Below are 12,589 nucleotides of genomic sequence, written 5' to 3' on the forward strand. Positions count from 1 at the left end.
TTTTTCTGTGTATAGTAATAAGCAGATGCTGCTGTTTATCTTCAGAATATGAGTAGATTATATGTGTGCACAACTCCTTACAAAGGCAAGCAAGTCAGCATATTCAGGCTTCATCTGATGAGGTGCTTTCAGGTCAGAAACATTCGTGACCGCTAGATAACTGATTTTTTAAAAGCAAGCTGAAAACATTAGCCATAGTAGGTGCCTAATTCCAAACGTTGCATTTTGAAGCATTACATACAAACAACAAGACAAGGTGAACCTCAAACTATTTCCATTATTTAGTTGGAGTTGCCTAGTGCTTTTCTATGACGTCTTCATGCGGAACAATGACTGCATGCATTCTTAGGCTTGAAAGCAAACAAAAAGTCCTTCCAAAATATTTAGGTTCACACAACATAATTATTCAGTGCCAAGGCTACTCATAGAAGATACTATTGTGCATTGCCAAAGATCACTGCCAAACCAGAAGGGTCTAATCTTATTTCACAGTTCAAGAAGGACACTGACAAACTGGAACGTGTCCAGAGGAGGGCAACCAAAATGGTCAAAAGCCTGGAAACGATGCTTATGAGGAACGGCTAAGGGAGCTGGGCATGTTTAGCCTGGAGAAGAGGAGGTTAAGGGGTGATATGATAGCCATGTTCAAATATATAAAAGGATGTCACATAGAGGAGGGAGAAAGGTTGTTTTCTGCTGCTCCAGAGAAGTGGACACGGAGCAATGGAGCCAAACTACAAGAAAGAAGATTCCACCTAAACATTAGGAAGAACTTCTTGACAGTAAGAGCTGTTTGACAGTGGAATTTGCTGCCAAGGAGTGTGGTGGAGTCTCCTACTTTGGAGGTCTTTAAGCAGAGGCTTGACAACCATATGTCAGGAGTGCTCTGATGGTGTTTCCTGCTTGGCAGGGGGTTGGACTCGATGGCCCTTGTGGTCTCTTCCAACTCCAACTCTATGATTCTATGATTCTTTTTATACCCTTTGTCCCTCAAGTTTGGGGTGAGTAATGCAATATTTTTAGCAATACAAGTGAAAGAGCAATATATTGTCCTTAACATGAAATGGTTCAGGCTGCTTTCATTGTGACCAATGTAGGGAAAAGGAGTGTGAATTCTTTCAAAAATGGAACTAAACTTCAAAAGTTTGATCCTGAAAGTTACAAATGCATTTCCACTAACAAAATTCTATAAAATCTTGGCTTACCAAGATCAGTGAGTTGCCACTTATAAATGTTGTAACATTTGTGCCATTGAACAGTAATTTTAAGCAGATTATTCTATCCCTGCTTTAAAGTCCAAGTGGCACATACCTCTACTGTTCTAAAACAAATAAGACAGGGTTTCCCCAGCTCTGTTTTTACAAATAATGAGTGTCGCATCAATAATAATAATAACAATAATAATAATAATAATAATTTATTATTTCCCCAGCCATTCTGGGCGGCTGCCTTCAGATGTCTTTTAAAAGTAAGATAGTTGCTTATTTCCTTGACATCTGATGGGAGAGCATTCCACAGGGCGGGCGCCACAGGAGGCCCTCTGCCTGGTTCCCTGTAACCTCACTTCTCACAGGGAGGGAATCGCCAGAAGGCCCTCAGAGCTGGACCTCAGTGTCCAGGCTGAATGATGGGGGTGGAGATGCTCCTTCAGGTATCCTGGACTGAGGCCATTTAGGGCTTTAAAGGGTCAGCACCAACACTTTGAACTGTGCTCAGAAATGTACTGGGAGCCAATGTAGGACCGGTGTTATGTGGTCTCGGCAGCCACTCCCAGTCACCAGTCTAGCTGCCGCATTCTGGATTAGTTGTAGTTTCCAGGTCACCTTCAAAGTAGAGTGCATGGCAGTAGTCCAAGCGGGAGATAACTAGAGCATGCACCACTCTGGCGAGACAGTCTGCAGGCAGGTAGGGTCTCAGCCAGATGAAGCAGGTAGGCAGCTGCCCTGGACACAGAAGGGGAATGGAAGCTCCTCGGAAGTGGGACTGTGTGCATGGTCCTTCATCCTTGGGTACCAGCGTGGGAAAGCTTCCTCTGTTAAAGGGAGCTCATTGGTGCATCTCTTTATTCTGTGTTCTGTTTCAGCGTTGGACCGACTATGTGGATCGGTATGTCAATTCTGATTCTACCTCTCCTGAACTACGGGAACAGCTGGCCCAGAAGCCAGTATTTCTGCCAAGGTGAGTGAAATGATATTGCACATTACTCTAAGAACTAATGGGTCATTTTGAGGCATGCATTTCCTCTGGAGATCATAGCCCCATTGCCTAGGGTCACTGTAGGAAACTGGCAGCTGGAAAGAACATGGTGGCAGTTGTGTGCTGCTGCTAATAATAATAATAATAGTCTGAGAGTTCCTTGTAGGCCTCTACTCTTGTGACTTTAGCTGCTCCCCCCCAACCCCCCCCCCCAACAAAGCAGAAATAGGAAATGTTTCAGATCGGGGTGGTCACTAATATGTACTTGGACAACCCTGCTTCAGCTTCATGCAATTGCACTGTGTACAGACTTTGTAAACAGCTTTGAAGCTCTCCCATGGTTGTGGCTAAGTGCTGATCCACACATTAAAAACAGCCGTAGCTGTCTGTCTATGTCTCCCTCTCCTTGTGGTGGAAGGCCCTTCACCGAGTGCTTGGCGCAAGCAAAGAGGAAAGGAGTGGGTCACAAGGACTGGTTGATCTAATGCTTGCCTGTACTGAGGAGGAAAAACTAGCCAGCAAATGTCATCATGAGCTTTTGTGGCAATTCTTTGAATGAATGTGCCTTGGTAGCATATCAAAGATCACATTTTTGGTCAGGAAAAAAGGATGGTTATGTATAACAGGAGTTTCTCCTCCGCAGTGCAGGTCAAGCACCAATTTAGCCAGTGCCTGGGAATCACCCTTCCCCTCTCAGCTTGGGCTGAACTCTGCTGGGAGGGGATTTGCTCCTTTCCCCAGCAGTTTTTCAGCAAGTGGAGGAGGATGCAGGCAACCACGGCAACGTTAAATGTGTTAATCATCCCTTACGCTCTTATCGTCATTCAGCACGAGCAGTGTGATGGATTTTGAGGAGCAGGCCCCGCGAGCCACAACGTCCAGCCCGATGAGGGAGGCGGGTGCTAATTCCAGCAGGGGCTCTCTGCTTTACAGGAACTTGAGGCGGATCCGCAAGTGTCAGCGGGGTCGGGAGCAGCAGGAGAAGGACGGGAAGGAGGGTATCAGCAAGAAGCCCTTGGAGAACGTGGAGAGCTTGGACAAACTGGAGTGCAAATTCAAGCTCAACTCCTACAAGATGGTGTACGTGATCAAATCGGAGGATTACATGTACAGGAGGACTGCTCTGTTGCGTGCCCATCAGGTAGGCCTGAGCAAAGCGGGTGGGGTGAGCAGCTGTGGCTTCTCCTCAAGGGAAAGCTGCAGGCAGCCAGGATACAGTGGTGTTTTGGTTCATTCCCCCTGCAGCCCTCTGCTTGCATCACTGTTCATCAAAGCAACTGTTTTTATGACCAGAGGTGTCAGGGTCTGGTCCGTATCTTACTGGGAGATCAACTGGGAACTCACTGTATTCTGCATACACTGGCTTGCCTTGTTGTCAGTAAAGGGGGATCACTTCAATGGTACACTTAGTATGTGTAATGGGAGCCACTTTTTCCGGCAGAAAACCTGTGTCCATTAGACTATATGCAGATTGTGACATGGAGGGAAAAGAGGGTTGTACATGTGCTAAGCAGGCATGCATGTTTGACCAAGGCCTCACTGCCTAATGCCAGTCACTAAAGCTTTCTCTTGTTTTCTCCCTTCCTTGTAGTCCCATGAGAGGGTGAGCAAAAGGCTGCACCAGCGATTCCAGGCCTGGGTTGACAGGTGGACCAAGGAGCACGTGACCCGTGAAATGGCAGCTGAAACTAGCAAGTGGCTAATGGGGGAGGGCTTGGAAGGCTTGGTGCCTTGCACCACTACCTGCAACACAGAGGACCTTCACTTTGTGAGCATTAACAAGTACCGGGTCAAATATGGCACAATATTCAAGACGCCCTAAACTCCTAGGGAATAGGAAAAGGTTGAGTTGTGGGTGCACATTTCGTGCAGGTTCATCAAGGAAAACAAGGAAGATGCCTTCCTCCTGCCTCCTCCCCAGCCCCTCGCTGTTATCTCTGTAACAACAGCCACTTCTGGACTAATTCATAGCTGGTACATCTCGTTGCCCCAGGGGGGCAACTTTTGGAAATGTCCATCCTGAGAAACGGAAGCTGGAACTGCTGCCCAGAGGCTGAGATCACACGCATGCTCCATGCCATGAGGGGCGCTGAGGTGTCCAAGTCGCTGTAGAGAAGACCATCTTGCCTGTACACACACCAGCAGCGTTCTCCCAGCCACATGGGCATCAGTGAGAACTGGGGGCTTTGAATAGCCTGACAAGATGTGGTGCGCTTGAACACCCCCTCCCCAAGAAGAAAAAGGAAAAAAAGTCTTGCAGCCAGAGTATCTTGGTTGGGAATCTCCAAAATGCCCAGTCCCCAGCTTCAGCAGGAGTAGGCAGCAGACTTTCTGGAACCTTCCATTGGCTCTCAGGGCTCAGCAGTCCAGATGGCGGAAACATTGGCTCTTGAGTTTGCTGCCCCCTTCTCTTTTCTCTCCAGTTCCTTCCTTGCTATCTGGGTGCCTGACTTAACACAAACCATTTAAGATCGGTCAGTCCTTTCCAGTGCCAGTGGAACGATTGTTTTGTTTGGGGTTTGTTTTTTGTTTTGTTTTTTTGAACCTGCTTGTTTACTAGTCTCTCTTAGTGCCATGCACCAGCTTTTCACACAAACACTTCCTCTCACCTACACAGTACCCCTATACAGACAACACAAGCTTTCACAATAGCAACAACCTATATTAAACTGGTTTCCCCCCTCTTTTTTTGTAAATAAATGTACATACTTGTCAATTTTTTTGTTTTTTTATTAAAGAAAAAGTATGCTTGATGTGCTAGTATAACTATACTAGCTTCTTGTGTACCTTAGTACCAGGTGGCTTCAGGTTCAGGTTTTAGTACCTACAGATGAGAGTGACAGAGACATTTTTATTACACTTTCTACCAAAGGGAGTTACCATTGTAGTGCTTTGTGTGGAAACTTGTTCCTTTTTGTAAAAAATAAATAAATACAAAAATACAAAAATATTATTATTATTATTAATAATAATAATAATAATAATAATAATAATAATACATCTTGGTTCTTACCAGAGAAAGATGTGTTCTTGCTGGTTCCCTCACTCTGTTCTGAGAGATGTATGGCTACCAATTGCGGGCAGGGAGGCATCCAACCCAACAAAAAAAAATCTTCATGGAAAGGGAAAAAAGGATATGCGTGTGAGAGAGAATGAGAATGTGTGTGTAGTGGGATTACATGACTCGTATTTTAAGCAGCCTATGTGATATATGAATGATAATATATATCAGACTTTTAAAATTCTTTTTGTTTGTTTGTTTTGGGGAGATTGTTTTGCTGGGTAGTTTTTTTATTATCCACCTAGTCTTCCAGCTCAGAGAATTTGCACTTTTTGAAAGTGTTGCTGAGCTCCCTAGTTTGGGGTTGATTGTGCTTTCTTGTGTGATTCTTCTCATTGTTGAAGAAAATATCCTAAATACCAAACCAGTATTTGACAGAGCTGCTCAAGAGAGAGAGAAGAGTGTTTGTGTGTGTGTGTGTGTGTGTGTGTGAGAGAGAGAGAGAGAGAGAGAGAGAGAGAGAGAGTGCATGCAAGACCACAGGAAAAAAGAGGGGTGGCCTTTTGTGGTTTCACCAGTAACATACACAAGCAGGGACATTTTTTTTTTACTATAGATGGCACGAACAAAAACTGAAGATATGAAGGTCATTCTTTAAAAAAAGTTGCTGTGGGTTTGGTAAATGGCAATGAACCTGACATTTGTGCCCTCCTCCAAGGAGGCGCTGGTTGCTTGTACAAAGTGACAAAACCAAGAGACCTTTAAAAATATGGCTTTCTGGTATTTGTCTTCTCCCCAAATCTGCCAAACTTACATCTCTCCAGGTATCCCAGCAAGTAGCTGTCCACACTCTCAGAACAGTGTTGTCATGGTCCAAGGCAAAGAAATTAGAGAGGAGAAAAAGAGGACCTGTGCAAGTATCTCTCTCTTCCCTGTAGCTTAAGAGAACAGTGTAGAGGTGCAGGTTGGGCCTCTGCAGTAAGAGGCAGGTTTGCACAGGGCAATGTGACCTGCAGCGGTAAAAGCAAGGAGTGGAGCCCAGCTGGGGAGTTCTTATGGTATGCCAGCAATAAGCTAACTTACCCATGTCTCCTTCCCTTGCCCTTTTAAAAGAGGGGGATGACAACACTACTGTGTCCTGTTCCATTTTGCTTGTGCTGCTCCCCTGCTCCTCACTCTCAACAGCCTCTCAGATGTACCTCTTCTATGTATATTTAAACTATCAGTTTAGACCTTTTTACCAAGTTAGAAGATAAAACACTTTGCCCAAGTGTCATTTTGAGCAAGACAGGTGGAGCAGGGTGGGATTTTTTTCTCACCCAGTGTTTTTGAGGGTAAGAAAAACCCCTGCAGCTGCAAAATAAAGGAGGCCACTGCCCTTCCTGTAGCAGGATTTCAGAATTCAGCATTTCTCTCTCCCCACCCCCTGACCCTCCCAACCCTGATGTCTGACATCTGAGCTCCAAGCTCCTAGTCCTGGCCTGTACAAATAGCAAAATACTTTCATTCTTATTTTAAATTGCTTTTTGTATTCTGTAATGTGAACCTTTTTGCCACCTATTCATGTGATTTCTATACAGATGTTGTAAACTTGACTGTAGTGCAGTATTTCCATTAAAATATCAGGGCTACTCGTGTACAGATTTGGTGGTCCTTCCTGATCAAACTTGGCCAAAAACATTGGTGAGGTCTTGATTGGGTGAACTTGAAAAGTGCTGTTTGGGCTCTTGACTTGCATGCATTTGCCTCTGGTGTGCAAAACTGCTCAAAGCGGGTTGGTTCTCTTCAATAGACAAGCGCAACAGTGAGCAAAAATGTTTTCGGTTGTTGGGATTGTAATTCCCTTTTGTCAGATATGGTACAAAGGTGCTGGTATACTTGATTCTGATTTGAAGAAGTTTGATAGGGGCCTGTCCCCTTTAGAATTGGAAGTATGGCCTCATCTAAGTACAGATTGGCAAACTGCAATTTTCAGTTTCAGTCTGTTTCTCATTTTTCCAATCTTAAATTCCGTTTGTTCCATTTCTACATTTGTTTTGTAATTCTTTTTTTAGGAAGTTCACACACAAAATTGTGTGCATTTCTCCAGATGTATGGTTGACTGTACATGATTTTGCCTAATACATGCCTGGATAGCTCAGTTGGTGAGAGCCTGGAGCTGATAACCCCAAGGTTGCAGGTTCGATCCCTGTATGGACCAGCTGCCTATTCCTGCATTGCAGGGGGTGGACTAGATGACCCTCAGGGTCCCTTCCAACTCTAAAGTGCTATGAGTCTACATGCATTTTTGCAGGCAATTTTCCCATCTAAAATGCATTGTGTACATTATTTTCACTGACTTTCTCTTTGTACGCACTTTCCCCAAATGTACCCTTTTTGTACAAATTTCCTTTTTGGTTGGAGGAACTGCATTGCAAAATTGGAAGAAGTGCAGATTTCAAATATTAACTGTGTTTTGGTTTGCGTATTGAATCAGGAAGTGCAACCGAAACAGGTTCCTGAAGAATTTCTCTGCAGTCCCTCCATTCAGATCCCTTCCCACCCTTTTGAGCCTTTAGCTCGGACACTTGGCTTTCACGTCCTTAAAAGACAACTAAATGAAGATCTGCTACGTGCTGTGCTGGAAGGTAGAATCTCGTTACTGGAGGTACAAAGTAGCCTGTGGAAGATTCTCACTCCAGTGCAGCACTCTTAGTCTGTTTTCTCTAACGTGGAGGGGACCCATAGCTGCAAATATTAAAAGTAGTTGTCTAGTCTAGATTAAAATTTGGAATAGGGAGGTGCTGTCATGGGGCAGTTCAACCCATAAGATCTCTCTTCCTCAGCCCCTCCCTTGGTACTAGAACAGGATTTTCTGGTCCATCGTCTTCAGTAGCAGCCAGGCAGATTTGTCTGGGAAGTTTTCTGGCACAGCACAAACAGGTCTGCTGTCTCTTGCGTCCGAAGTGTCCGCTCCTAGATGGAAAGGTTTAATATTCAGCAAGCAGCACATAATAGCCATTTACTCTCCCTGTTGCACCTCATCACTAAGCTGGTCACCATCTTGACTCCATATTCGGCAAGGATGGAAATGACTGGGCTGGGATATGCTCATTATTGCAGATTTTCAGACTGTCAGCAGTGGGCCCCCAACAGCTGGAAAGGAGGGAGCAAGAGGGATTGTGCTCAGTTGTAAGTTTCCAATTTGTTTTAAGCCAGACTCTGTCTATAGATGCTGCTTCTCTTATGGTGGGGAAATCATTTGTGCACAATCTAAAAAATGCAATATTTGATAATCAATATTTTGCTTTCCCTGTTTTTGTTGTTGCTCCCTCTCACACTTCATGTTATGGGTGTTTCTCACTTTACATACCTGGGTCATGACACCAACTGTGAGCCAAGACTGTGACATGGAGGAGGAAAGGCCGGATGGCTCAGCAAGGGCAAAGTTGCAAGTCACAGAGACTCTGAACTCTGGTCCCAAAGCAAAGTCTGAGATGGAGTCACTTAGTCAGGAGCCTCTTGAGACAGCTTTCCAAACTTATGACTCCCTTCAAATATGGAACCCCCTGAACAGGTTTCCCTGAGGAACCAGCACCCCCCCCCCCCATATACACCAAGGACCTCACATTCCTCAATGCCTGCTCTTCATCGCAGCCAGAATGGAAAGTGGGAGCTGACAGGCCTTTTGGAATGTCACCCCAGCTGATGCATGATGAGGGTCTGGCTGCTTAATGTGGGAGAAGAGGTTGCTCCCTTCTTCCAAGGCAGCTTATTGCAGGGGTCAGCAAACTTACCGCGCCTCAGGCCGGTGTCTCCAGCGCCAATTGCGTGGAGGGTGGGGGAGCGCATGCCCATATGCACACGCTATTTCTGGTGCACTTCCAGGTCGGAGGAGCACCGGAAATAGCTTATGTGCATGGGCCTCCAACCCGGATGTGCACCAGAAATAACCCGCGTGAGCAAAACGCTTGCACATGCGCACAAGCTATTTCCAGTGCTCCTCCGACCTGGAAGTGGGCAGCCGCACAGTGCAGCGCCAGTAAGAGCGGGTGGCCGGGGTCGCTGCGGGCCAGATAAACGAGCCCCTTGGACCTTATCCTGCCCGCGGGCCTTAGTTTGGGGACCCCTGGCTTATTGTGTTGTTTCTGTGCTGTGTGTTAAAAAAGAGATGCCTTTTGTCAGCATGTTATTCAAGTCTGAGAGCTGCAACTCTAGCCAAACCTTGCCTGCTTTGCCTCAGCCAGCATCTTCCTGTGTCCCATTGTGCTTCGCAGTTGGGGTGTTACAGGCAGTGGTTTTCAGCGAGTATCCTAAGTCCTTAAACTCGTTAGGTGTTAGGCATTTTTAGGAGCTGTGCCCGATTACACAGCGCTTCATCAAACAATCCTCTTTCCAGCATGCTTGAAGATTAGCTGCTTGCTTCTAGCCCCTAATTATGCTGGCATCCTAACAGCAAGCATTGGGCAAAAAAGAATGGGGGGAAACCCTAATAATTGCTGTCTCTGAAGTATTCATAAATTAACATAGTCTGAATGAATTCAAACTTAATTTAACAGGCCAGTGCTCCTATTGTGAGTGTTTTAGTATGCAGCATTGTTTGGAATTAGTGGAGAAGCACTTCCCCTTGCATAAGGGATCAGGGTCAAAAGTAGATGAGGCAGCAGTTTGCCCTAACAAGAGAAAATGTCAAACAGCTTGAGGAGCTGTGCAGCAATTTTCACACAGTGGGAAAGTGGCACAACTCAGTGCAGAGCACCTGCTTTGAACGCAGAAGGTCCCAGGTTTGGACCCCCAGCATCCATCTTGGGGGCTGGGGGAGAACCCTGCTTGAAATCCTGGAGAGCTGCTGCCAGTCAGTGCAGACAGTACTGAACTAGATGGCCACCATGGTCTGCGGAAGGCTGTGCCCTGTCCTCCTACATCAAAGTGAGTTTCTAAATCGCCTCCCCAGACCTGCTGGATCAGAGCCTCTAACCTGCATCATAAACTGGATCTCCGTATGGTTCCAACTTTAAGCTGCTATTTATTACACCTTCTTTCAAGAGATGACAGATAAGCTGCTCTTGTTTCTGGTATTTTAAATTATGTTTAGCACATGTATAAAAGTAATAAAATACACTTAACAAAATGGGTTTGGGTGGGGTAACTACCCAAGGAAACCATTCCCTCTCCTTCATTTTGTTTCATGAGGCATACGTTTTGGATGGCTTTGAAACTGATAACAGATTAAATGTATGTTTTGTATCCATGGAGAGGTGCAAAGGTTTCAGTGGATGGGAACAAGTATGTTATGATTCTAGATATTCACATCATTTCTCATTTGCATAGTCATTTTCACATTGCTGTTAAATTGACCAAATGCTCTGCCATGGTGCCACTAATGAGATTCCCAGAGAAAAGACCGTGTGAGAGAGACAGTGATGCTTGGATGCTTCTTGACATGACACATAAGATGCTGCTTCTTCATGGGATAGATTTCTACATGCAGGGATTTGTTTAATTTTCATATGGCAGGGCTGTCTGTTGTGTTAAGCCCCCTGCTGCTGACTAAAGTTTACCTCCTCAGGATTGCGTCTTAGTTATTTTCAAGAACTAAGCTGTGGAGATTAAGCACAATTGAGCAGTTGGTAATCCATGGAAAAAAAGCGAGTGGATCTATCAGAAAAAAGCTTGTGTGCTGCTGCTCCCTGGCAAGTGCAGTGACTGCATGAGCCGTGTGCTTTGTCCTTAAATGCTCTCAAACTCTAAATGCTGAGCTGTAATCTTCTAGGCAACAGGGATGAAAAATATTATCTTGTCTGTAGGGACCACAGGTTTCCAGCACTGCCTTTTGACAACAAATTCCTTAAGTTAATTGTGGACTGTGCAAAGAAAGACTTCCTCAGTGATGGGAAGCAGGCGTGGCTGGATTCCCAACTCCCATCTGCCCCAGTTGCAGGCCCAAGGTGAGTGTTGGTGGGCTGCAGGTTCCCAACCCTGTTTCCATCCAAGGCACAATTAGCTCAGCATTAGTTGGGGCAATGGCTGCTGTCAGAGATGCCTCTGAAATGGGTAGAATCCTAGAATCATAGAGTTGGAAGAGACCACAAGGGCCATCGAGTCCACCCCCTGCCAAGCAGGAAACACCATCAGAGCACTCCTGACATATGGTTGTCAAGCCTCTGCTTAAAGACCTCCAAAGTAGGAGACTCCACCACGGTAGGCCGCTTCAGGGTAGGTCTGTCAATGATGGACGTAGGAGGCTCAAGTCGGTGATGAGAGATGTTGCCTTCCTTGCTTGTGGGTTTCCAGGAGGAATCTGATTGGACACTGTAATGCAGGGGTGTCAAACTCAAATTCATTGGGGGCCGCATCAGCAGTTTGATCACCCTCAAAGGGCCGGTTGTATCATTAGCTTTGTGGTTTATAACTGATTGCATTGGTAGCGGGGAACACCTCTCCGGTGTACTGTGTACATGTAGAATACGCTTTCAAAACCGTCGTTTGTGTTCCTGAGGGCAGGAAAGACGCTTCCTTAGTTATTCCACAAGGGCGACTCTCACAATCATTCCTTGCGCCTTCCAGGTGGCACCAGGTGGCTGCAGTTACATCAGCTGGCCGGCAGGGGGAGCAAAGCAGGGAACAGCCTCTTCCGCCAGGCGCCCGAAGGCGCGCTGCAAACACGGTGCATTCTGGGAAAGAGCCTCTTTCCCCGAGAAGCGTCGGCGGCAGGTGGGGCGTGAGGCGTGTGCGCACGAAGGGAGAAAGTCCGTGCCGGGCAGAGGCGGCCCTGCCCATGTGCGAAAACATTTCCCACCCACACACCCAAGCTCCGCCCCCTGCCATTTCTATCTATCTCTCCCCCGCCCTCGTCGAGCATGCGCAGGAGGGCGGGCTCAAACACCGAGAGGGTGCGCCTGCGCGCGCTGCGCTCCTTTCAACAGATGTCGGGGCGGGCGAGCAGGCGGGCGGGCGGAGAGCGAGGTAAGGCCTCCCGCGCATGCGCAGCCGCCCTGTGTGTCCCTCCGCCCCGGGCCCCTTTCCCTCCCCCATCCACGGGCCACATGACGAGGTCTGGCGGGCCGGATTCGGCTCGCGGGTCTTGTGTTTGACACCCGTGCTGTAATGTGTATGGGTTGCTCGTGCGTAAGTTGCCGCCTCTCCAGGCTTTGTTGCCTTGCTAAACCTTTCAGTCTGGGCAGCCCTTCACTTCGTGGCTGCCTCAGTCGCTAGCAGAATCCGTCAGTGGGCGTTTCTTAAATCTTTTCCAACATAAAAGTTGTTTGACACCCAGTCTCCTCCTACTCTCTCTGCGCGGAAGTCTTCTGCGCAGGAAGGGTGTGGGTAGCGGAGGACCCGTGCTCTCCCCGCTGGTGTCCGGTGAAGAGTCCTGGAGCCCTCTCGCCAATTCCCCCATCTGCCCCTCTATAT

General features: G+C 46.8%; 1 protein-coding gene across 4 annotated transcripts in view; it reads left to right on the forward strand.

The window, feature by feature from the left end:
• SIN3A (SIN3 transcription regulator family member A) overlaps positions 1-6,836 on the forward strand; it is a 62,034-nt gene extending 55,198 nt beyond the window's left edge. For 2 of the 4 annotated variants that reach the window (XM_082198015.1, XM_082198014.1), the window contains exons 19-21: positions 2,084-2,178; positions 3,025-3,337; positions 3,788-6,836. In XM_082198015.1, the coding sequence (XP_082054141.1) occupies positions 2,084-2,178; positions 3,025-3,337; positions 3,788-4,018 (639 nt within the window). In that variant the 3' untranslated portion in view covers positions 4,019-6,836. The remainder of the gene's footprint in view (positions 1-2,083; positions 2,179-3,024; positions 3,338-3,787) is intronic. The other 2 variants (XM_082198016.1, XM_082198017.1) reach the window with 2 other exon arrangements.
• Positions 6,837-12,589: the final 5,753 nt, after the last annotated feature.

Source organism: Podarcis vaucheri (genome assembly GCF_965113315.1).
Source record: "Podarcis vaucheri genome assembly, chromosome: 14".
NCBI lineage: Eukaryota > Metazoa > Chordata > Lepidosauria > Squamata > Lacertidae > Podarcis > Podarcis vaucheri.